This window comes from Syngnathoides biaculeatus, chromosome 4 (genome assembly GCF_019802595.1).
Source record: "Syngnathoides biaculeatus isolate LvHL_M chromosome 4, ASM1980259v1, whole genome shotgun sequence".
NCBI lineage: Eukaryota > Metazoa > Chordata > Actinopteri > Syngnathiformes > Syngnathidae > Syngnathoides > Syngnathoides biaculeatus.
Window position 1 is genome coordinate 567963 of NC_084643.1, and position 26507 is coordinate 594469.

The window sequence follows — 26507 nt, forward strand, 5'->3', positions numbered from 1 at the left end:
AACAATCATTAATAATAAGCATTGTGCATGTGCTAATGTAGCAGTAATCTAATCTCAGGACAGGCCACAGGACACGCTTGTCCTGGTCTCTGGCTCAAATATGGCATAATATTTCATTAATACTGTTGATAACAGTTAAATTATTTAACACTGTTTAACTTGAACATTTTCTTTTGCATTAAATATTTGCGCATAGTGCAGTTTATCCACGACAATACACATCCGTGGCCAAGACTTCAAAAGAAGCATCTGACTCACCTCCAATCGGAAAAATATCCATCGTAGCTACCTTTGGTGCATCACTGTCGAACTCATCATCGACGACTTGGTCCAGTTTCGATGCCTCCTGCATTGCGTCGTGATCTTCCCATCTTGCTCCCGCCGCATGTCATCCTCTTTGGCATCCGTGGCGTTTGTGAGGAAACTTTTTTTTTTTTTTTAAAATCCCAAGAGTTTGAGTTGCGCAGCGCAGTCTCTCCCCCGCTTTTCGGTGCCAATCTGTAGCATCTTTCACTATGGCGTCAGGTGGCTATCAAAACAACGTGAGCTCAAACTACGTAGAAATTAGCATTATTGGCTCATTTTTAAAAAAGCGACCTTTTCAATTGTGTGAGCGTTCCCCCGTTTTTTTATGTGCCCATGACGCTCGTATTACGTAGTTTGCGCTCACGTTGTTTTGATACCCGTCTTAAGCCGTTGAGGCGAGCTATCGTTGTTTCGGACAGCGGCGCAACTTCCGGGTTGGCGGCCATCGGCACGAGTGATGACAGATTTTTTTTTTAAAAGCAGCTGCACTACTAGCCGTTGTAGTCGATATTTTTTGTCTTTGTTTAAGTTAAAACAAACTCACGGGCAGTCGTTTGTGATCTTTGGTGCCGTAGCAACAAACGTGTTACGTTAACGATCGTAAAAAGCAGAGAGCTCAGGTAGGGAGCGCACATTACCATAATATACTGTATAAAAATGTGTAACATAAGACATGTCAAAATATTATTATATATATATATCAATATATAATTTTTTACCACTCTATATTACGATACAATGTGAATGTATTTTTTATTTTTCATCCATGCCTAAATATAATGCGCCCTTTTAACTTTTTGAAAATATTTTGGGAAAAGTTTGCGCATTATTTTTCGAGAAATCAAAATATACATGTATACATTTTTTACCACTCTATATTACGATACAATGTGAATGTATTTTTTATTTTTCATCCATACCTAAATATAATGCGCCCAATTAACTTTTTGAAACTATTTTTGGAAAAGTTTGCGCATTTTCGAGTAATTACGGTACACATTTTTAACTTTTCTCACAATAACATTGCTGTTAGTTCTGATGTGTAGGTGTAGCTTCTTTATAAATGTAATATTCTAGTTTCTGAGAAATTACTAACAATATACTAGTCAATTAATAAATCGGTTCTGTGCGTTTGGATGTTTCAAGTTGAGCGGAATGTCTAGTTAGCCAGAAACAAGCTAGCCCGTAGCTCTCTGGATGACTTTCTGAACAAAATGCGATCCAATGAGCGATGTTTGATGGCATCTGACCAATCACATGGAGTCACATGATCCCACAAGTTTTCAGACGTGAAAATGTTGCAGAAATCAATCGTTAGCGTCCAGGTGGGCTCGAGTTCACCCGCAACCCGAGTAAGCATTGGTGTGATAGAAAATAGATGGATTGCGAAAAACATGCTCTGCGACCAGTTTGTCTGAAGTTGGGTGGGACCTTTGCAAACATAAGCAGCTTGGAAAATGGATGGATCTTCTGCCTAAAAATGTTAACATTTCAGGCTACAAGAACTCAGTGTTGATTTTTGATGTAATCGCGGCCTGAAGAGCCGACCGTGTAGCAGACGAACAATCACTGCAAGAGTCCCGTTTATTCCACTTCCTGTTTGGATGTTTTACACCACAAATGGACAAAAGGACCTCCATTAACTCTGTGTAAAACACCCCCAGTTTCTTCAGACCATCCTCATAAACGTCTCGAAGACCCACTGAGGCGATGGTTGGGTACAGCCTCTTTGCACCGAGCCGACAGAACCCAGATTGAGAGGTAAGGACGGCAGACGTCCACTCCGCGTTCACGGAACGTCGTCCTGTGCTCGGCGACAAAAGGAGGCGGGCTGACAGATGAGGCTCGCGTCTGGGGGCAGGGAATTTGCGCGTCGCTGCTGCTGCTGCGCCGGGCGGCCCTGCGCTCCACTTATGCATGTGTGTATACGTGCATGTCTGAGTGTGTGCACCTATACGTGTGTGTGTGTGTGTTTAGTTGTGGTTGCTGGGCGGGGGGGGGGGGGGGGTCTCATGGGGCAGCTCTGTGTCTGTCCCATCTGCCACCCCACTCTACCGACACCCGGGGGAATGGCATAAGGGACAGGGGGGATTCATTTTAGAAAAAAGGAATTGGGGTCCAATGGTCCAACGGGCAACAATGAAGGTTTTACTGACCGGCTCGAGTCAAAAGGAACACTGGCTGCGCGCGGAAGCCAATCTTTTTTTTTGACAAAACAGCGGGCCGCCCCTGTCGGGGCTTAGCCTGATGCTGCCTAATAAGGCATGGCGCAAAAATGAGAAAGGGGGTGCTGCATATTTTAAGAGACGCGGGCATATTGCATCCACCCGGGGGCTAACGTCAGCCTAATGCATGGCCATGCTGTGGCCGGAGGGCTAATTGGGTATATAAACACAAACATCTCCCTTGAGAGTGGAGAAGGGGGGGGGGGGGTTTGTCTGTTTTGGGCGACACAACCGCGCCTCCAACTTGGAAACTCGTCAATACATCTGCAGTATCAATAATGAACGATAACGGAGGTCTTTGCTCTCATTAGAGCAGATGCCGCGTTTTCTCCCAAGCGGTGCGCGTGCGGCGTGCGATGTGTAACGCCTCGGTAGCAGGTGGCATCTCGTCTCGTCTCCCTCCAAAACCGCCATCAGAAGGCGGTAAATGGCGTCGGCGCCGGGAGAGCCGCGACGGTGGGAACAGTCAAGTGGAGAAGGAGCATCTGTGGCTCCCGCACCGCTGGGGCAGGAGGAGGGCCGACATGGCCGACTTCGACGTGGCAAATTAAAACCGTATCAAAAGCAGATGAGAGTCGAGAAGGACAAAAAAAAAAATGGAGGTTCCAAGTGGAGGTCACGTGACTGCCAGGTGGTCCAGCACCCAGTCCCGTTCCTCCATAAATATATTAAAGGCACGGGCGCTACCCTGCCCCCCCCCCCCCTTTACTGCTTTGAGCGCTACGTTAATGAAACAGTTGCAGTTTCCTGGCATTACATTAATTACCCGATCAAAATAGAGTGGGTAATTAACTGCCCTCCTTTACCAGTGCTAATTACATTAAGGGAGAAGGGGGCCATTTCGGGAGAATAAAACAAGAACAGAGGCACCGGAGCAAGGACGCCGGCGTGCCGGATAAAAAAAAAAACAAGGGGAGAACAAACAAAAAAATAATCTAAAAGCAAAAGGAAGCCATACGATATGTTCCGTGCATCTTCAGAGCTGAGGAGGGGATGGAGAGGAGAGACTCGCGCGGTTTCTCACTGGTGGCCCCCAGAGGCCGCCGGGTCCTCGGAGAAAAAGCAGGCTTATTGGAGTGGAGGTGGGGGGGGGGGAAATGGAACCGAGGTGCTGCTGTTTGTCTTGACACGCTCTACTCGGTCTTTAACGCTGGCGTCGCAATTAAGATTTTGCAAAATAAAAGCTGCCCAAGCGTCCGGGGCGACTGATCAACCGGTCAATATAAAATCCAGATAAATGCACGAAGGGTTAACTTCTTTGGTCCGTTTGAAATCCAGGCGGGAAGAACTAAACACCATCCAAACCGACAATTTGCTTCATTGTTTTATTTGGAGCACAAAATATAATTACACCTTGTTGATATACAAATCACATTTGTACCATGTTTGTACCGTTTGAAAGAAAGATGGGTTGAAAACGTTAAAATTACTCATTTTTTTTTTAAAAATAAATAGTCAACTAAAGTTGAAAATGTTCTCAACTCCGTGTTTTTTTGTTTGTTTTCACATCCTGAGAGCGGCGTTCGTGTGGCGGTTTCGTATCGGCGGCTGAAACAGAATAATACCGTACGTTGTTGTGCTTTCCATTTACCGAACTGCATAGTGACTCGCGTGTGCTCCGCGGAGACTTGCCGAATGAAGCTGAAAACCTCCAGGCGACGACGCCTTTGTGTCCAATTTGCGACGTGGGATGACGGGATGACAGCGTTTGCGTTGGTTCAACAAAGCATGCATTACACATGAAATCAAAATTTTTTTCCCCCTTTACACCAGGACAATAATAATCATTTTTATGTCACAACTCAATGCGTAATGTCAATCCTAGTTACGCAAAGACCTTGCAGACCGGGGGAAGTCTTATTCCAAATTTTTGGATGAAGCCCACACGCAATAAAAAATTTAAAATCGAACGGCGTCGTAGTTCATTAAAACGTAAACAGTTGGGAAAAAAAAATCACTTTTATAAAACGTTTATATTATTCCCTAAACTAGCTATAATAAGTTAAATTGCTTGTACTTAAATAAATCAATATATGAACTCCTTTAGTAATAACCCTTGAGAAAAAGGAAGGAAAAAAAAATCTCACTTGTAGAATCTCAGCGATCGGAACAAAAAAAAAATAAAAATAAAAATAAAGGGTCTATTTTTTCGCGGAATGTAAATTGTCTTCAAAAAGTCTACTACAAAAAACTTGTCGCTAACTCACAGACAGTGTACACACACACATGCTGTTTTTAAAGTGTCCGTAACAGACGAATAGCACCCTGCTTAAAAAGAGCCGTCCATCGCTTGAAAAGGGTTCAGTGCTCGCGTGTTCGTCGCCAGCAAAGGTTCGGGGGGCAGGCGGCGGAAGAAATCGAGAATACGGCGCGAGATCGCACACCGGAGGCAAACGCCGAAGTTTTAGAAATGAAATCACGTTTGGTTGGCGTCACAGTGTGGTGTGGTCCAGTCTGGTTAGCAAAGAAACATCGTCTGCCTGCCTGCCTGCCTGCCTGCCTGCCTGCGGAATCGATGTTTTGTCTTTGGATAGTTTCTAAAAGTTTGCCCGTTCGTCTGCCTGCGTAAAAAAAAAAAAAAAAAGATGACTAAGAAATGGCAGGATGAGCTCAGGTAGCAACGTTACAGGTCAATTTTCCATTCTCCCTTGCCCTCTTAGTGCCAAAAGAGGGGCTAAGTGAAGCAGCGGTCTGGGGTAGATTTTGCTACATCGGGGGGACAACCAGGCCCGTCATCGCTGGAGAGAAAAAAAATATGCAAAAAAAAAAAAAAAAAATCTATGATTCTAATTTTGCATTCACGTACTGCACAACCCAGCAACTTTCGTTGTCTGGTTCGGTCAAAGCTTGCGGGTGGTGGTGGTGGTTAGAGGAAGTGGTTAGACTGCATTGGTAAGTTCGGAGAGCGGGGTCAGATAGTGAGTCGGGTGGCTACCTCGGAAGCTGTTCCCGCCTGAGGCCGGGCAGGCGGGGGAAGGGGAGCCCTGGGGCCTGAGCACGGGAGCGAAAGCGCTCTTCTGCTTAGCGGCCGACGGGAACGAGGAGAAAGGCAACAGAGACGACGACGAGCTGGAGCTTCCCGGTATGGTCGGGCTGGGGGGCATGACTGCGGAGGAGAGGCCGACGTCAGTCTCGGGCCACCGGAGTCGGGCGACGGCGGCTGCCTTACTGTAGGACGACCCAGTCGGGGAGGCGCTGCTGAAGCCGGGCGAGCCCGGAACCCCCAGGGTGGTCATGGGAACGCTGCCGTAGCCTCCGGTCATACCGCCGCTGCCGCCGTAGCTCGACTGCTGAGGCGTGGACGCCGAGGGGTAACCTCTTGGGGATAAGCTGCTTGAGTTGCGAATATAACCTGGAGGGAAACATTACGAGGCCGAGTTATGTCACTTTTTCCCCCACTTTGGACGTGGGGAGCGCCAAGCCAGGCGGCGTCGCGCTCACCTTGCCCGCTCTGTCCTGGCTCCCCGATGCTGACGCCCAACTGGGACGGGTAGGAACCCAAACCCATGACGCTGCCGTGGGCCGGCGAGCTGGGCAGCGCTTGCAGCTGACTGTGAGGACGAGGAACGCTGTAGAGGGCCTCCGCGATGTCAGCCGCTCGCTTCAGCAACATGTCCTGCCGGAAAAAAAAAAAAAACAGTACCGTCAATTCTCCGACAAACTAAGCGCGTTTTGTGCGAATGAATATCAAATGATATGCAATGCAAGAAATGCGTGAGGGACATTTGTGAGCGTGGTTCAGGTTTGCATTTTGGCCGCAGTCAAGTCATTTCCCGCAAGAATTAGCCTTGAGTTTTCGCTTCTGACCTGATTACTGTGCGGATTCCCATACAGAGCCTCCACGAGATCTGCTGCTCTCTTCAGCAAAATTTCCTGCAAATCGTTGAGGATATTAATATAGAAAAATTGCCCAGGAATAAAGAAAGAAACAGTTCAGAGGGGCCAAGGGCTTTTCATGCATTCGAACCATCCCTTCTGCGTTTGAATGTGCGCTTCTCACACCTTTGCCATTTTTTCCGGGTCGCCGGGATGCCGCGGGATGACTTTCTGAAGCCGCTGGAAACCGTAGTCTATCGTCGGCTCGTTCAGGGCTTAAAAAAAAAAAAAAAAAAGAGGCAAACATATGGCAGCCCAAACATTTGTCACAAGTCCCAAGCGCGAGCAACAACGCCGGGGCCGCCCTCTAATTGGCGGAAGCCACAATCTGTCGCGTGGTGATCACCTGTGTAGATGAAGCGTCCGGGCGCCCCCTTGCAGAATTGTTTCGATTTATAAGACAATGTGACCTCCACCACCCCCGGGATGTGGCGAGGTGGAGTCTGGACACGGATGGCGTGCGGCGTAATTAGCTGCGTGGGAGTGGGGAATGGGTGGGGTGGGGGTGATAAAAAGGGGGGGGGGAGAGAAAAATCTCACATCCATGTCAGGGAACAATAAAACGGAATAAGACACAGAACGGGTTTATGTGTGTAACGTCGGCCTCCATAATGAGACGAGAACTATTTCGCTCTCACCTCGCTCCAGACTAACATGCTTCCGAACACCACCTGCAGCCCGTCGAAGAAGTTTTCCCCGATGACGATGACCATGGCCCCCCCGGTCGTCCACCCTTCGCTGGGACTGATTGCTTTGATGCAGGGCGTGGCTGGAAAGGAGGCGACACGGGGATTATTTCGACTTCTAAATGGGGCGCTAATCGTCGGCAATTTACACAGTGTGGGGACAACTGTTGAGCTATAGAGAAGTACAAATACAATAAAATAATCTTTAAAAAAAAAAAAAATATATATATATATATATATATATATATATAAAATAATCATAATAAAAAATAAAATACAAATATACAAAACATGAATACAGTTGCATTCATTTTACATTGAAATGCAATATTTAAATGGTTTTTGTGACCAAATCATTTTCATTATTTCCAATAATGACATAGAAGTACGGTGCTTATTTCCTGCATACAGTAGTGGAATTATGAATGGCAGTTTACTATGCTGCAATCATAAATATGCTGTATGTTTCCTCACCATACTCCATGGTGTTCTCGGCGGAGTCGCCCGGCTCAAGCCTGCGAGCCCTCCGACCGTGCTTGGAGTTGTTGTGGACGAACATGTTGTCCGACACCGCCAGGACGTGGCCGTCCACGCTCACCGTGCTGGACAGGACCACCTGACAGCGACAAAATGACGCATGAGCGGCTGTGCGTGACTCGGCCCGGCGCGCCGGGAATTACTGGGTTTCTGGTTTCTAGCGGCTACCGCCTCCGGTGATACGATGGACCTTTCTGACCTGTCAATCGCTCGTACAATAATAGCCAATCAGATAGTCGCATCGTTTTAACCCCTGGCTTGACACGCCCCTGCCGCCATGTTGTCCCACAAGCACTGCTGGTTGTCAGTAGCGGGCGCTTGGAAAAGTTCATGTTACGAACGAATGTTACGTTCTTGGGGAACGTGCAATTCTGATGAAAGATATCCGGCTAGATTGATTCATTTTCCAAAGCCTAAAACAGAGTTTGACGAAGTGTCTCTGATTAATTATGGGACGGGTGTCAAAGTCAAGGCCCGTGGGGTCACTTCTGGCCCACCACATGATTTTGTGTTAAACTCCATGAATCTTGTGAAAGTCCGTGCCAACATTTTAAATTGTCATATCATAAATGATAACATTGCGATATTATAAGCACTTTTGTTTTACCAAAGATGAACAATGATTGGAAAAACCCATTCCCCTTCATTTCTGATTCCAAAACGAGTTCCCAAATTTTGTGTGTGAATATGATGAGGCGATTAAAGATTTTTCTGGTTTCACAGTCACAACGGCCCCATGAAGGAAACCGTAACTCTAATGTGGCCCGTGACAAAAATGAGTTTGACACCCCCTGGATTGAGGCTCGCGAAAGAGCGCCCGTACAACTAAATGTGGACAATATCAACAAACACAAGGCCTTATGTTCGAAGGTAAGTGAGGGAGAAGTTTCTTCTCTGAGTTTGATTGAATTATCATCTGCGCTTTATAAATTGCAGGAGAACAACTTTCGCTTTGTTTGTGTATCACTGACCTACTGAACGAAGTGCGTCATGTTTGATGCCGAAGAGTTGGGTTAGCGATACGTAAATGCGCCATGTCGTGCAAGAAAAATGTCTATTTGCCTATTTGGGTCACATCAGACTTTTAAGACCGAGCACTGGGTTCCATTACGAGCCAAGTCGAACTTTTTCATCTGGTGACTACAGTACTGACTGAGTTATTCACCATTGTTTAAATGTAGAAAATCGAACCTAACTCACTTCTAAAGACTACAATGATACTACTCGTGATCTTTCCAAGCAAAAAGTACTCACCCTGCTTTACATGCACAGTACGATTCCACTATTTTATCCAGTTGGATTTCAATATGAAGTTTGTGAGGCGGAAAACTTTTTTTTCTCTCCATCCATCACCAGCATTTTGCTGTAACTCTAACATTGCGTCCCGCTCCGTCCAAAATCTTAATTCCGTGTACGTATCCTTGCGTGAAATAGTTGAAACCTCCCAGTCGAAGTCTGATGCATTTGGCGAAAAACATACCGCAATATTATCTAGAATACGCGATAGAGAATCGACTTCAAACATGTTCTGTTCAATCGCCATTTTGGAAGCTTGTGAGACATGGCTAAGTGGACGGAGCTTAAGATCGCCATCAGAGAGGTCCACTTGTTTGGGCGCAGAAGTGACGCTGTGATTTCTCGCGGGTCTCCATATGGCCCCCCCCCCTAACTCAGTGATACATATAGCATGCAGCCGGCTCGTCATCGCCGCGCGATCCTTCAATGACACCAAAACCATATGGAGCAAATCTCCTACTTTCGCTGGCTGTTAAATCAGGGCATGATATATCGTGCACCTAATTTGATCTGGACACGCCGCGTGTGGGTTCTATCACGCATCTGCCGTGCGAGGATGACACGGACGTAATAAATGAGAGGACACTTGCGCAGTGTCTGTTTGATATTATTTTGAAAGCGCTGATCAGTTTCAGAATGCGGTTATTTAAAAAAAAAAAAAATAAATCAGGGATGTTGGATTTAGGTCAATTTTTTTTTTCTATCTAGTATCGATTTGTTTGGAAAAATCACACCACAGTTAAAAAAAAAAAAAAAAAGTTAATAAGTTTGCACATTAAAAAAAATGGAGGAGAAAAAAAAAACATGCTTTAGGTTCAATAAAGGGAGGGTTGCGCTAAGAAAAATAAGCGTAAATTATCGATCAAGCAGCTGAGTTGTGTCCAGCCTGGAGCACCTTTGAACCCAGAGATGAGAATCTTCGTGGGCTCGTAACTTCTCGGCGCGCGTCCGATCCCCGGCCTTAGCGCAAACACGGAGGAACGCGCGAGAAGGAAAAGGGGAACGCGTCAGGTTAGCCGGGAGAAACCCAATGCCCAGACAGGGGGCGGGGGGCGCCGGTGCTGAAAGACGGCGAATGGAAGTGAGGCGGGAGGGGTGGGGGGGGGGGCGTCCCCGGTGACCACTTCCTGGGTCACGGAGGGTGACCTCTTCCATCTGGAGCCAATCACTCAATTCTTGACAACTTCCTGAAACAGCTCAAACTATTTCCTGCATCACAGCAGCCTCCCTCGAACATAAAAACTTTTATTGTTGTTGTTGTTCATCATGTTTTGACAAACATCTTTGAGACTGAACCAAAAAAAAAAAAATCATTAAAGTTGCACACATTGATGGCTTCTGCAGCTGATCATAATGCCTCACCCTGCGAGCATACATTTGTTTTTTTCATCCGCGGGTACCTGAAATCTCCTCATGTCCCTGGGGTTCCCCGCAGTCTTCAGACAATTCTGGTTGCATTTCAAGAAGAACTTCAAGAAGAACCTGCAGGGGTAAGCGAGAGGACACGTGTTTGCGGAACGACAGCAAATAAAGAAAATAACATGAAAAATATCACGTATCTGATTACTTTGCTCACAAACAAGACGGAGCGTCAAAGGAGGCATTCGTTATTTTCAGAGGCGGCCGCGGCGGGTGCGGCTTCACGTGGGTGTTGATGCAAATCTGCCTGATTACGGCGCTCGCGTTAATCCCAGCAGTTAAGTTTATAGGCTGTTAAATCAACGCTATTAAAGAGATGAGCACGAGAAAGCGAGAGTCCGGCGAACAGCTTTGTTGTTTTTCAAAGTCAACTACAGACGGCGACGTACGCCCGCGGACCCGAGGGAGCGCCGTATCCCACAATGCCGCATGGGAATGCGCGGGGGGACGGATATGAAGTACAGAGAGGGAGAGAGAAGAAGGATGGATGGATGATGGAGACCGAGGCGGTGGCGCGGACATCAGAAATTTTCGTTGGCGAGTACACGTGTTTCATTATGTATGGGAGTTTATTTGGAGCGGGAACGGCTGCGTACAGCCGGCTGCCGATAGCCTCTGCTCCGGCGAAGAGAACCAGAAAGAGAAAGATGGAATAAATGGGGGGGGGGGGAAAGACGAGGCAGAGACTCCAAATCCCAGGTGTACGCAGTTCGGCAACATCGCCCGCTGCCATGGCAACGCAGCTCTGCCGCAATCCCAAAGTCCCCACGCTGAGAGGGCGAAGACAGCCATGCGAAAGAGAAGCTAACAACGCCGAGACACATCCCGAGCCGTTCAAAACACCAGAAAAAGAGATGGCGAGGAATTAAAACGAGGGGGAGATGCTGGATGAAAAAAAACATTACTTTCAGATTGAATTAGTCACATGATGTGAATCAAAGCAAAGCAAAACCCCAAAAAAAGGCAAATAAAACATCTTTCATAAGTTCATGGCTTGCACGGAATATCTTGCCCATGAAAAACACAACCATTAATGTTCTAATAAAAGCGTCCCCCCCCACGCACGCTCGGCTAATATACTGTAAATTCAAATATTAGCAATCATCTTCAGGGAGTGCGGAGGGAAACTTCGCTTTCGCCCCCGCGCTCAACACGCCCGTCACATTCTAATCCGGCCTTCGCTTTTGTCATTGTTCGCAAATATTTCTTCAATCGCCATCTCCAACTTCCTCCCTGGCGGCCCGCATATCTCCCCTTTCCAATTGTGTATCCAGTATATCATTTATGTATTCATCAGAGGGCAATCAATATTGTTGCTGGCAGACAGCGACGATCATTTATGCGGAAAAAGGTTCGGCATCCAATTTGAGAACAATGCGCAATGTGACTTTTGGGTTGGGCGAAGTTCACATCTGTGAGTCTGCAGCTTGAGCTTTTTTCTTGTGTGATCCTGTCAGTCACATTAACATCCACCAACGGGAAGTTGTTATCAAACAACAACAAAAAAATAATCATAATAATGAGTTGTAAAGTTCGTCATTTCATCCGGTGCAGTCACTAAAAGCAGGGATGAGAATGAGCAATTTGGAAAAATCCTGAAAATGTCTGCCTGGGGTGATGGGGGGGTTCAAAGGTCGGTGTGCCCCCCCCCTTTTTTGGCATGACATTTTTTTATAAAACACAAATGGTGTTAAATGGTGACCTCTGGTTCAATACTGGGCAATCATAACATTTAGAAAACTTAAAATATGAGTCCAAACCAACATAATTTTGCCAAACGTCAGACATAAAAATGTAGACAGTAAAATTTATATCAAATAGGCTACTGCACTTACAAGTTATACTTCAGAAATAAGTATACAAGTAATTTTTTTGATATATAAAGTACATGGGTTGTGTGGGTGGTTTAAAAGGGGGGTGCACCCCCCCCTTTGGGTATAATTTTGTTTTTATAAAACAGACTGTTAAATGGTAACCTCTGGTTACTTCTAACAGTGTAAATACAGGGCAATAATAACATTTTGAAAACTTAAAATATGAGTCCAAACAACCTAAATAATTTTGCCAAACTTCAGGCATAAAAAAATGTAGAAATTTATATTAAATGGGCTACTGCACTTGCAAGTTATACTTCAGAAATAAGTACACGAGTAATTTGTTTCTTTATATATATATATATATATATATATATATATATATATATATATATATGAGAGAGAGAGATCACGAAATATAAAAGTGAGGGATAAAATGCGTGATCTACAGGGCCAGTGCTACAGATAAGCCTAATCGTATCCACAGTTCTGAATGACATATTTGAGAAATTTACGTCCGACTTACTTTTAAGTTTCCTGGTTTGTATATGCTCATGTATATTTTTTGCTCCTCGGCTACCATAATTGATCATATCATAACACAAGAGTGCACAGCACTTTGCCGGCAACGTCCACTTTTTGTACGTGTTCGGTTGGACATGTTGATACAGTTTTCGTTCCCATCTGCACGGTTACACTTTTTTTCAAGCCGTGCCCATCTGAAACATTTTTACCCCGTGGTTTTTATCAATTTCCCTGGCACGGTCTTCATCTTTTCGCTCCCATCCTGGCAAGCATGCAGACCGCTCGATAACATGTGCGTACGTGTGTCTATAAGTTATAACCATGCCGTAGTAAACGGAATGCTTCTCTATGAAATGATTACAACAGTGTGAAAATACTGACGAAATCCCGCCAAAATGAAATCACAATGTTGTCGTTATTATAAACACCAAATTTAATGCAAACAGATTGCAATGCCGTTTTCCGCTACCACAGCTGTACGGTGACACTGTGTTTCGCACTTTACAGCCACCGTACAGCTGTGATTAATTTCACGACGATAGATGCCGGCGGCCGGTCTTGATCATAGCCTCGTTCCGCATCAAGCTGTACCCGCCCCCCAAAACAAACAAAAAATTTTTTTACAAAAACTGTATTTTCAGATGAAAAAAAAAAAAAACCTCATAATTCCGGAATTCTCAATCCCCGTAAAAGGAATATCACCCACAACCTCGCGCTTTGCACACTTTATGAGGGCCCTTGACCTTGTTTGTTGACTTCTTCTTATCGTTCGCCGATTGAATGACACCAGATGCCTCGCACGACAAACACATACACACACACACACACACACATATTCGCATGCGTGCATGCACACTAATTCATTGACAACCCCCCCCCCCCAACCCCAACCCCAACTCTTCCCCAAAAAACCCATTGAGTCAACTTTTCACCTCCCCCCCAGTTCGGACGCACACAGCTGCAAATGCTGAAATTAAAGCGAGACATTGACGCATATATTAGCATGTATTAGCTGCTTTCCCCTGCCCACTTAACATGCAAATCTCCCAGCCCCGTCGCCTCGCACCTTCTGCCACACATTCATTTGCTGAATTATAATTAGACTAATCTTGCATAATTAATAAGAAGTCGAGGACCCTCTGTGTGTTTTTTTTTTTTCATCCCCTCCTCTATTGTGGTTGCAAAAGTTTAATACCGCGGTTGTTTGTTTTTGTTTTGGTAATGTAATACACCCACGCATCTCCTCATCCTTAAAGAGGAGACGAAGAGGAGAACACACAAAGAAGGGGAAGCGGTCTTCGTGCCGTGGGGTTGATCACAGATGGGTCATTTAAAAAAAAAAAAAAAAGAAGTTTTGAAGATTGAAATAAAGATTAGCCAAAGTAAAACAGAATAGATGTGCATGAATGAGAGGGCCAGTGGGAGAAGAGTGAAGCTGCAGGGAGAAGCGATGGCGAGGGTGGACGGCTTCAAATACTTGGGGTCAACGATACAGCGCAATGGTGAGTGTGGTAAGGAAGTGAAGAAACGGGTCCAAGCGGGGGCGGAACAGTTGGCAGAAGGTGTCTGGTGTGCTATGCGACACAAGAGTCTCTGCTAGAATGAAGGGCAAAGTTTATAAGACAGTGGTGAGATGTGCCGTAGGTGTGTCAGAAGAATTTAAGGTGGAGGTGGGACTGCATCAGGGATCCGCGCTAAGCCCTTTCCTGTTTTCAGTAGATATAGGTAGATAAGAGATACCGAGGGTGGATGACTTCAAATACTTGGGGTCAACTATACAGAGCAATGGTGAGTGTGGTAAGGAAGTGAAGAAACAGGTCTAAGCGGGGTGGAACAGTTGGGGGAAGGTGTCTGGTGTTCTATGTGACAGAAAAGTCTCCGCTCAGATGAAGGGCAAAGTTTATAAAACAGTGGTGAGGCCGGCCATGATGTATGGATTAGAGACGGTGACACTGAAGACAACAGGAAGCAGAACTGGAGGTAGCAGAAACGAAGATGTTTGGGATTCACGCTTGGAGTGAACGGGTTGGATTCGATTAGAAATGAGCTCACTAGAGGGACGGCCAAAGTTGGATATTTTGGAGACAAGGTTTGAGAGAGAGAGAGACTTCAATGGTTTGGACATGTCCAGAGGCGAGAGAGTATATTAGTAGAAGGATGGTAAGGATGGAGCTACCAGGGAAGAGAGCGAGAGGAAGACCAAAGAAAAGGTGGATGGATGTTGTGAGGGAGGACATGAAGACTGTGGGTGTTAGAGGGGATGATGCACCAGATAGGCTTAGATGGAAAAAGATGACACGCTGTGGCGGCCCCTAACGGGACAAGCCGAAAGGAAAAGAAGATGTGTTTTGACCCGCTAAGCAATGCAATCCATATAGCAGACAACAGTCGGAGTCACCGTAAAGAGAAAAGACGTCAAAATGGTGCAAAAAAAAAAAGTGAAAGTGAATGTCAACGTGGAAAAATTGACAAGGAAATCGAGAAAAAAAGCAAGTTTCTACTTTCTTGATCATCTCTTCTGCACAGACAGACGTAAAGAAGTGGAAACAAACAAAGCAAAGACAAAGTCTTCAGCTGAGGGCTCACGTTCCACACCAGAACCACGGGGAGTCTGTTTTTCTTTTCTCTTTTTTCCCCTTTCCCCCTTTCCCGTCTTCACTTCTACATCTCTGTTAACCCCTTTTGTCTGCATCTGTTTCAGCTCCCAAGACTAAACACGAGCCTCGCAGCATGCAGTCAACTCCCCCAAACGGTGACAACTTGCTCGACTTCAACTCCGACAATCGGCCCTTTGGAGGCAAACGTGTAAATTTGCAATTCTTCTTTCCTCCGGGACTCTCCGTTTTGCATTTGCGTCCGCTGGGGAATGCGGAGCACATAATGGTGGGCCCAATACGCGTTACATGTGGGCTTAATAAGAGGGGTGACACCTAAGCGGCGCAAGGACCCCCCCCCCCCCCCCCCCAACAGAACTTTCCTAGGCGTCCATCAGCACTAATGATTGTTGACATAAACTGCCTTTTCACATGGAAATAAAAGACATCGCCCTCTCGGTTTGTTCCAAAAGAACGTTTAAGCGGTCTCGGCGACTGCCGAGGCACGTGACGCAAAAAAGCGTTACGGAAGCCTGACTCGGTTCCAATCCTTACGGGGGGTCCGGGCTCCTCGGCTGGGGATTCGCACTTTTGTTAGCGGGGCCCGAAGAAATACTCAAAACGAGGCCCGTGCGGCGCAAGTAGGAACAAAAGCGCAAAGGAGAAACATATTTGTGTTTGCTAGCTGGCCACTTCCTGCTTCACGGAGGAAAATATGACGACATGTTTGAAATGGACAGATGGAGACTTGACATTTGTTCTTAATTCTATTGGGGACAACATTTGTGGAGATACTTTTTTTTTTCTAACAAGGAGGGAGAGGGACTTTATTGCACTTTGTCTGTCTTTTTATTTCCTTTTTTAAGTAAGTACACTTCTGGGCATAATAGGGTCAAAAATAAAAAACTAAACGTTGTGCCATATTTTATTTTTTGTCCGTCCATTTATTAGTACCATATTTTCCACACTATACGACACACCTAAAAGCCTTTAGTTTTTTCAAAAGCCGACGGTGCGCCTTATAAGCAGGTGCACCTTATATATGGATTAATATTGAGCCTTTAGTACAGCTCCATCCAATAAATGCATAACGTAACCCCAGCCTCTATTCTATGCGCCTTATAATGTGGTGCGCCTTATATATGAAAAAAGATTTAAAATGGGCCATTCATTGAAGCTGCGCCCCATAAGGCCACTTTGTTGTTGTTTTCCTTTCGGCTTGTCCCTTTCGGGGTCGCCACAGCGTATCATCTCAGATGAACGCATATATATGTTTGGCACAATTTTTACGCCGGATGCCCTTCCTGACGCAACCCTTCTCGGGAAGTGGAGGCCCCAGTGGGATACGAACCCACATCCCCTGGTTTACCAAACCAGTGCTCTAACCCATAAGGCCACTTTATAGTGTGGAAAATACTGTAAGTCAAAGTATGTTAGAATTTTTAAGTTGTCGGTATTCTGAAGTACAGGTTTCATTTCTAAGGACTCATACAGTACTTTACGTACCGCGGCTATAACAAACAGACATTATATACAGGAAGTGCTCAGTCTATGACTGAGAGCCGGTCCTACGGTAGCGCCTTAACTCAAATTTCGACTTAAGTCGGATTCCGCCATTAAAGACAGAATTTACATCAAAATACTTTGTAAAGGAGACAAATACATTGAAATAAACAAGATGATGTACTTAGCATTATTGCGGAGAGGTGGATGGAGAAGAAGAAGGGGAGGCTGTGCTGAGCTACTGCAAAGGAACCTGGTCCTCAATCCGCTCCATCTCGACAAGTATTAAAGAACCTTGTTTTGTGATCATTTTATGCAACTTAGGAACGGAACCTTTCACAAGCACTAAGATACGGGCTTTGTCTTTACTCATTGTCACCACGGTCGACCGACTGAAGCCATGGTGGTGTTGGTGCCTCTCCTTTCTCCAATCTTTTTATAATCTTGAGCTTCGTCTATTAACAGATTTTATTTTGACTGCAGAAGTATTGCTAAAACACACAGATTTCTTCTTTTGGGGTGATAATGTCTAAAAATTGGGGCGAAAAATGCAAACATACTCCCGGCATACAAACACGGACAAGCATTAGCCGGACAAAATGTCGGACGCGGGACAGCCGTTGTAAAGTGGAAATGTCTTAGGTCGAGACAGTCTTAACCCGCGGACTCCCTGTAGTTAAAATGTACCTGCAATTAATTTCCTAAAGAACAAAGTATTTTAACAGCTATTAATTAATGTTTCTTGTCATAATGCAATAGCCTGCAGACTATGACGAAAAAGATAAGTACGAGACGAGGGGTCAGTAACCCGTGGCTCTGGAGCCGCATGTGGCCCTCTCGCTCTCTCTTCTCTCTGTGACTTGGAAATTAAATACTGGTAACGCAGTTGTACGGCTTGAGGGAAATTAGAAGGAAAAGTATTTTGCGGTAGAGGATGTTTTTCTTGGAAAGGTTACCAGGAAGAACAAGCTTGCATCTTGCACAGCTGACCAGTCAACTGGGAACCATCAGCTTGACTTTCTCGAGCAGACAGCAAAACTTCCTGGGATGTAACTATTGTCCGTTGTCTTGGATTTTTTTTTTTTTAAGGATAATGATGTAAAAAAAAATAATAATCTTTTTTTAAGTAAAAAAAAATGCTATTTACACGATCTACACAAAAAAATCAAGTAAAAAAATCTTTATTTTTTTTTACGCAAAAAAGGGCTATTTACACGATCTACACAAAAAGAGGGAGAAAGAAGTAAAAAGAGCAAGGGGGACACAGCCAGCTATCCCCTCTCTCTCTCTCTCTCTCTCTCCCTCCTCCAAAGAAAAGATAAAAAATGAAGAAATTATAAGGCCCTTCAGTCAGATTGAGTACATTTCCATATTCAAGACATTCCCAGCAGCTGTGGTCGCCCGTTTAGGAATGTCCTCGGCTTGCCGCCTTTACCAAGGCCAAAGATCTCAAGAGAAGTTACACCAGAGATATGGAACAATAAAAGAATACATCGTAAAGGGAAAGCATTCGTGTGAATAGAAGTCATTTTGCCAAGTCATACTCAAACCGCTCTTCAGGGTTCCTGAAAAGTGGAACATAAGTAAAACCTGACAAATCCTAAACACACTCAATGAACTACAAGTAACAAATACACAAATGAGGAATAAAAACATTAATAAGAAAGATCTTTAAAAGGTCCTTAACGCGGCAGTACTTCAGCATTGCATGGCGCAATGCGTGCTGGGAACAGCGCAGCTTCACTGTCACAATACGATTTCTTTTCCATTCATCCATCCATTATCTTTGCCACTTATCCTCACGAGGGTCGCGAGGAGTGCTGGAGCCTATCCAGCTGTCAACGGGAAGGAGGCAGGGTCCACCCTGAACTTGGTGACAGCCAATCGCAGGGCACATCGAGACAAACAGCCGTACTCACAATCATACCTATGGGCAATTTAGAGTCGCCAATTAATGTTGCATGTTTTTGGGATGTTGGAGGAAACCAGAGTGCAGCTGAGGAAACCCACACAGGCACAGGGAGAAGATGCAAACTCCACCCAGGCACGGCCGGGATCGAACCCGTGGTCCTCAGAACTGTGAGGCCAACGCTTTACCAGCTGCTCCACCGTTAGTTTGCCTTTATTTTGCTTATTTTTTTCGCACGTGTCGTTCAAATGTGAAGATTCCGGTCAACGCTTTTACTTTTTCTGTTGCTCAAAACGCGCATCACAGCCACAGATGTGCGACACCTGGCGCCGAGATTTATTGAGCCATATCCGAGCCCGGTAGGTAAACCGCAAAATAAATCCAGAGTTTCTGAAGAAACAACGTTGGATGCTACATGCTTACGTGAAATAGATTCAAAACAAGCGCCGCTCACTTAGCCTCAGGGATGAAAATTTACTATTGTGTGTTAGGACGCAGATGATTTCTTATTGCCGACACTGAGGTTCAAGGAGCAAAAAAAAAAAAAAAAAAATCATAACCAGGCTAAAATAAATTTTTTAAACGCCCGCCATTTTACCCATATAAATGTGTTTTACATTGTCGAGTGAAACAGTCCTTTTTACTTCGAGGTGAAAGCAGCCCGCACACTCCACGCGCAATAAAAATGATGACGAACACAAAAGCAGATGCCATTTCTGGATCGCCGCAATCTCGTAAATACCGGGAGGACTCAAATAGACTTTTTAGGTTTTTATTTTTTAAGTAAGCGTCAAGCAAGCACCTTTGAGTGTTCAACATGTTTTGTTTCATGCAGGAATGAAAAGGTGTTCCCTGTAGCGATTTATTAATTTCAGAAACGTATCAGACGGGTTACAAAAAATAATATATGCAGTGTTAACCTCACTCCCGAGGTTGAAAAACTTTTGAGGGTCCCGTTTTATATGTTTTTTTGTTCTGGTCTGCCTTTCGTACGGTCAGCGGGGAAAGACTAGCTGCTCGCTGAGAGGCCTGAAGAAGATGGATGGAGGGATGGCGGTAAGGAAAATGGAAACTTACCATTTGTATTTTGGTTAGCGTTTGCTTCGTGAAAAAGTAGTACAAAGATGTGGAGTCAGGAACAAAGAGATTTACAACAAAAAAATGAAGTACTTTTTACCCATTTATCCTGGCTTAAAACGGAACAGCACTTCCTGAACCTCCCGGCGAACATCCCATGACTAAAAGCAAGAGAACGAAATTAAATAGCAGAAAAATAGAGGGATGGAGATTTATTGAAAGTCCTGCATCCAAGGCAATCACTCATTCAATACCCCCCCCCCACACACACACACACACATACACGCCACCCAGAAAAAAGCAAAACATTGTCCTGACATGGTGGGGGGAAGATTAGGAAAGCAGATGTGAAGCATTAAAACACACTGACATGCTGAGAGCGCCTTCCTCTGCCACACTCGCACACCGGGAGCACTAAGTCATACGGCAGGCCCGCAAGTACGGACGGACGCATCGCGGGCGCGCATCACCGAAAAATACACGAGACCGAGAGCGCAGCGAACCGACAAAAAAAAAAAAAAAAAAAGTCAAGATTCAGGTCCTCGCGGGTCGAGGGTCCAACGTTCGATGAAGTCACGTTGACACGGGATAAGCGCCGTACGCCGACAAGCCTACAGATGGCTCGTCACGCGTCGGTGTACGTATATGCATCCAATTAGCGAGCGTACCCAGGGCCGAAGACCGGCCGAGGGTGGGAGGCTTAGAGATGTTTTGTTTTCCCTCTGTGGGGAGAGTGGTAATAAATACTCCTGGACTTGGGTCCCCCGGCAGACTGGAAGCTAGACTGGTCACCAGGGTTAACACCCGGGGGCACGCGACCTTTGACACTGCTAATGGGGCACAGAAAACCCTCAATGAACTGATACACCCTCTGTCGCATACCACCACAGGACCTTTCACACCAGCCCCCCAACACCCCCACCCCCTTAAAACATACAGCCGTATCACTGGCATCGGCTTCTCACAGCCAAACCGACTCCGTTTTTCACCCTCTCTTCGCTCATTTCAGATGAAATCGAACGTGTGTTTTATCGACTTGGACAAGATGTTAACGCTCGAAAGCGCCAATGTAGTCACCGGGAGCCGCGACCTGTCTCGCTACCCAAGACGTGGGGGCCATTGAGGTGGGTCGCCCTGGAATAATTATCGAGATGCTTGTACACATGCACAGTCTACGGGAAATTTGGAGTTTGCCAAATGGCGCGTTTGACTCAAAAATCACAACAAAGAATTCGGAACTCAAGACTGCTCTGCATGACAGTGGCATCAGTAGTTTCGGACTTAGTACTTTAGGAGAGACAAACATATATTGAGTGATCAGTTTTTGCTGTTGTTTTGTTTGGTTTTCGATTTGATTTTAAGCCTGCTGTGATTCCGTCCTTCAGACACGTTACTAGGTGAAGCTAGACAGCCGGCAAACTTATAAAGAAACTCCGTACGCAAGGCGTTCTTTTCATGCTTTTATGGAGGTCTCTTGTGATAAATAAACTAACAAATGTGGAACTGAAAGATACAGAAAAATATACATGACACTGTGCAGCGTGTGCCTTTGTGCAAAGTACAGCTAGCTAGCTTAATTATGCTAAACACAACATAGCTAAATCCCTCGTTTACATCGAGCTTTCAAATAAAACAATTGTGACCTCAACCTAATGTCTGTGAACATACAATACTTACAAAGACGAAAGTTTCCCAAGGTTCAAACGTTTAGAACACAACGAAGTGATGAATTGTCTTCAGACTTCGTGTCCACCGTTTCGAATATTATCACCGTAGACACGTCAAAGATCCTCTATAACGCACGGAGCGCTCACTCCCCACAGAAACTGAACGATCCTCACAGGTCAAAAGGTGTCATTCTGACACTTTTTCTTTTAAAACGTTTTAACGCTCCACATCATGAACCCTAACATATTTTTAACTAACTTATTTATCGAACGAAATATACAAATCTTTCAGCGAAAGACATTTGATATTTTAAGAATGAGTTTTTTTCTGAAACAGGGAAAAAATGTCATCCCTGAGATTTTCTATTGAAATGGTAATCTGTGTGTTGTGTCACCTGAATATTCTGCCGATTTTTCACTCGCGCAAAAATAATTTGTGTTAATTGGACTCCATCTCTTGTCCTGATCTCCCTCCACGTGAGGACAACAAAGCCTGATAAAACTTTTGGAATTTCTGCAGTTTTGTTTGAAAAATCAAAAGGTCAGAGAGCCAAACGACTCCGGCCCGACTGTGCCCCTCCAAATTCGCCCCGCGAAGGGTCCGGCCCGCCTCTAAACTTGAGAACTGTGACAAAAGCAAACATTTGAAAAGCGCTAGTCCTGATTTATAGAGCTTAGCGGTGTTGTAAAACTTTCACGTGTAGCAGAAAGGAAGAGAAGGCCGCAGGAGGTATTGCGGGGAGCAAGAGTAAACAGGACCTACTCAGGTGTGACAGCGAGTTACTTCTTTGTCTCCAGTGCTGGAAATATGCTTTTAATATGACTTGACTTGACTTGAATTCAATTTAAAATTCTCCCAAGCTGAACCAAAAGAGTGCCACCACAGGGGACAGCGGTCAGGCCTGCCAAATAAGACGGATATGAAAAGATATTCCCGAGTCTGGAGAACACGATTTCACAACCAGGACGGGGAATTGAAGTCCCATCCGTGGCCTGACCTCTCCCAGAATGTTTGGTTCCCTCCTGGGGGACGAGGATTCAAAATATACTCTCAGAACTGTCAAAAAGATGACATGGAAAAACTCCTTTACAGCTGAACAGATTTCAACGTGGCAGAAGGTCGCGGGCAATACGCGAGCGCTAATCGAGCTTTTTCCAATATCAATCAGCCTCTAATCAGTTTTACCGCCGCCGCGTGTAAATCAAAGCTTGACCCCCCTGAAACGTTTCTCCGAGAGGAACCGTGGCTCAGGGATGGATGCCGCCAAGTGGGAGAAGAGGAGAAGCTGCAGAAGAAGAGATGTCTTCTTAATTAGCCAGTAATGATAAGATCTGACAAACAACATCTGTTTCCTGAAAGCCAGAGAAGGGGGGGCCGGTGGGTGGTGGTGGTGGGGGGGGGAACCTGTGAAGTCTCTACAACAGGGACCTGCTTGTAAGAAAGTGAAGGGGGAGACGTGAGGGATGGAATGCCGTGTAGCGTGACACAATAGTCGAGCGCAGGATGAGCGGGGAAGACAGACGGACAGACGGGCCGAAATCTGACAAGGTTGAAGGTGTCCAAAGAGCCCGGGATGACTTTGACAGACGGAGGAGAGGAAAGAGGGGAAAGACGGGGCGGCGGATAGTCGGCGCGAGGAGGTTTTGCTGGCTAATGGTCCTGCAGGGGAGGCGGAGGAACGTGCGAAGAGACGGGAATGCGATGGCTCGCACGTCCAGGGCTGCCGTAATTTACTGTCCGTGGCTAATACGCAGCAAATGTGCGCCGTTCGGGACGAGCGGGCGAAAAGAGGAGACGGGTAGCGGCGGGGGCCCGGTGGGGGGGCCCTCGCCGACTTTTGGGGCTCTCAGCATGCCTGCTGGGAGGCTGTCAGCGGTCGCGCGGCCTCCCCCTGCCCCCGGCGCTGACGGATTCATCAGCGCTGCCGCCTGCACGTGCACGCAGCAAAACGTCATCGCGACATCGGAAGAGTTAGATCGTGATTTGTATTTTGCGTCTCCTCTTTGAAGAGGACGGCCGCAACATCTGCTCCGGGAGTGATGGAGCGCGCTCAAAACCATTAGAGCACAAGAAAAATCAGTTTCTTTACTGCAATGTCGCCCGCACATCAGACTTTATCGCTTCGAATGCGCGCGCACACACACACACACAAAAATGATATTTTCTGCTTTCTCGCGCAACAAAAACCTAACTGATGTCATACAATTGCACTGTAAAAAAAAAAAAACATTTTTTTGGGATAAAGTAGTATCCACAGTTGCTCAGACTTCAAAATATAAATCAATGTAATTAAAATTGTAAAATTTAGTTAGTCCAGCAAAACAAGCCACTTGCTTTCTCTTTCCAGTCTGACAGAAAAAAAATTGAGGTAAAATTAAGTGACCACAATGAACTGTTTATTGAATAAAGTAAGAATTTCAAATGAACAGAAGTTCAAATTACAACCTTTTGCAACTTATAGGAGTTAATTGGAGAAAGCAGTTCAAGTTATCACAAAGTAAAACGGCAAGTTAGTGCAACTGTAGAAGTTTGTCGACTTTAGTAAAGATGTTAAGTAAATATGTAAAATTACAAGTTAGTGCAACTTACGGGTGCGATGACAAAAGTTAAAATTAAAAGTTGATGAAACTCAAAACCAAAACTTGAAATTTTGCAGACGTTTATTGCCTTACAATTTTGAGTTTGCCCAACTTTTTTTTTCTTTTTTTAGTGTGAAAAATCAATTGATGAGAAAATGTGAATTAAAGTCATTATATACGTTTCAATGAATATTTTTCACATTTTTAAAACATTTTCTTATTAAACAAACAAGGTGTTAAAATGACGTTTTACTGTAACACACATAAGTTGAAAAAAAAGTGGTTTTAGTTCTTTTTTTTTAATGCGTAAACAACAGCAATCTCTTCTGTCATTTATCTTAACCTTTATTCCTGAGGGGAGGAAAAAAATCTCTTCGAAGAGTGTCACAAAAGTCAGAAATCACATGAAAAAGGTTTTGACGGTACAAGTTCAAACCTTCAGCCAAAACCTCAGAATCCTTCTTCTGGCATGAGCCAAACAGGAACCCTGAGGATAGAACTGTTTGAGCTTTATTCACGTGTAAATATTAGCATTCCTGAATGTTTTCTTTAACAAAAAAAAAAAAAAAAAGCAAAGTCCAACTCCTGAGAGATTTAGTCCAGTCCAGATTGCAGCTAAACAGACGAACAAACAAACTTGGGAGCCTTGCCGGGTCTGCCCAGCACCAGGGGGCATTGTTAAGTCATTAGTGAAATTTAAGACCTTTACACAGGAGGGTGACCAGGATCCATCAGGCGCTCACACACACACACACACACCACACACACACACACACACACACACACGCAACAACAACACTAGTATCCAACTAAAGAAAACAGCCCTTGTTCCCGAATCCCAATACGACTGGCAAAACTCACACAAGAGTCTGAAATACGGTAATGCTGAGAATTTTGCCTGACGGGCAAAACCCCGAAGAAGGGGGGAAAAAATATGTCACATCCGCCCGCAAAACAAGAAGTGGCCTCTAAATCCCGCTAATCTGCCCGCTTGTGATCCTGTCAGCACTTCATGCTCGGGCTGAGATGACCCCCCCATTAGTCGGTTAAACGGGTGCGCTTTGGCAGTGCCACGTCACTACCCGGGTATTAACACATCATCACTGATGGGAAGTATCGAAATACGCATGCTTTGTTGCTGTACTTGAGTACATTTTACAGACATCTGTGCTGTACTTCTACTCTCTTGTTTTTCTTCTTCTTCTTTTCCTTTCGGCTTGTCCCGTTAGATGGTTGCCACAGCGTGTCATCTTTTTCCATATAAGCCCATCTCGTGCATCTTCCTCTCTAACAGCCACAGTCCTCATGTCCTCCCTCACAACATCCATCCACCTTTTCTTTGGTCTTCCTCTCGCTTTTTTGCCTGGCATCTCCATCCTAACCATCCTTCTCACTCCGAGCGAGAACCTCGACATCTTCATTTCTGCCACTTCCAGTTCTTTCTTCAGTGCCACCGTCTCTAATGCGTACAACATGGCCGGCCTCGCCGTTGTTTTATAAACTTTGCCCTTCATCCTAGCGGAGACTCTTCTGTCACATAGAACACCAGACACCTTCCGCCAACTGTTCCATCCCGCTTGGACACGTTTCTTCACTTCCTTACCACACTCACCATTGCTCTTTATTGTTGACCCCAAGTATTTGAAATCGTCCACCCTCCCTATCTCTTATCTACTTATATCTACTGCAAACAGGAAGGGGCTTAGCGCAGATCCCTGATGCAGTCCTACCTCTACCTTAAATTCTTCTGACACACCTACAGTACATCTCACCACTGTTTTATAAACTTTGCCCTTCATCCTAGCGGAGACTCTTCTATCACATAAAACACCAGACACCTACCGCCGACTGTTCCACACCCGCTTGGACCCGTTTCTTCACTTCCTTACCACACTCGCTACATTTGGAAAATAAAAAAGCATTGAAAAGAAAAAAAAAAACTTGATACTCCTCACTTGGTCCAAATGGGTGTGTCACTTTTTGGAAACTCTGCAAAAAAAAAATAAATAAATCTGCAGCTACAATGTTGACAGCCACAGATTTGGAGAAGCAAGATATTCCCTTTCCACGGCCTTACTTAAGAGAAATTTTGGAAATGTTGCCTGGAAGAACACTTTATGGAGAATTTGTTGCGTCTTGAGGTGACTGGCAAACAACCAAGAACAGGCATCCAGAAATTCTCCATATAATCTGGTAAACTCGTACTCGAAGGTGCAATTTTTTGGGATGTGAATCATTTCAAACGTGAAAATCTAACCAAATAATAATAATCAAACGTGCATATTAGGGAGAAGGATTGGAAGACAAACTTAACTCAGTTCAGCAAAGCTATGGCAAGATTATTTCGATTGTTGCGCATATTAAGCGAGCCAACGCTAGCTAGTTCTTCTTTCAGAAAACGTGATGTCGGCGTTAGAACCGCTGCAATCACGTGACAAAGCAGAAACCCAAGCAAAAAGCTTCACTAATCGCAAAACGTCAACCATCCAACGG

The 26507-nt window shown here is 45.1% G+C and overlaps 1 protein-coding gene across 4 annotated transcripts; it reads right to left on the minus strand.

Annotated features, from left to right (window-relative positions):
• Window positions 1-3859: 3859 nt before the first annotated feature.
• LOC133499262 (transcription factor COE2-like) lies at window positions 3860-21600 on the minus strand. Of its 4 annotated transcripts, XM_061817087.1 has the most exons (12): window positions 21445-21570; window positions 19868-19928; window positions 10327-10408; window positions 7568-7709; window positions 7046-7176; window positions 6754-6880; window positions 6534-6622; window positions 6339-6404; window positions 5973-6147; window positions 5701-5883; window positions 5467-5637; window positions 3860-5092 (listed from the first exon to the last, which is right to left on the minus strand). In XM_061817087.1, exons 3-12 carry the CDS (start codon window positions 10339-10341, stop codon window positions 4833-4835), a joined length of 1359 nt encoding a protein of 452 aa, XP_061673071.1. In that variant the 5' UTR covers window positions 10342-10408; window positions 19868-19928; window positions 21445-21570; the 3' UTR covers window positions 3860-4832. The 4 variants fall into 4 exon arrangements, with proteins under 4 accessions (XP_061673071.1, XP_061673070.1, XP_061673073.1 ...); XM_061817086.1 differs by lacking the exon at window positions 19868-19928 and having other exon boundaries at window positions 21445-21600; XM_061817089.1 differs by lacking the exon at window positions 19868-19928 and having other exon boundaries at window positions 4955-5637; window positions 21445-21600.
• Window positions 21601-26507: the final 4907 nt, after the last annotated feature.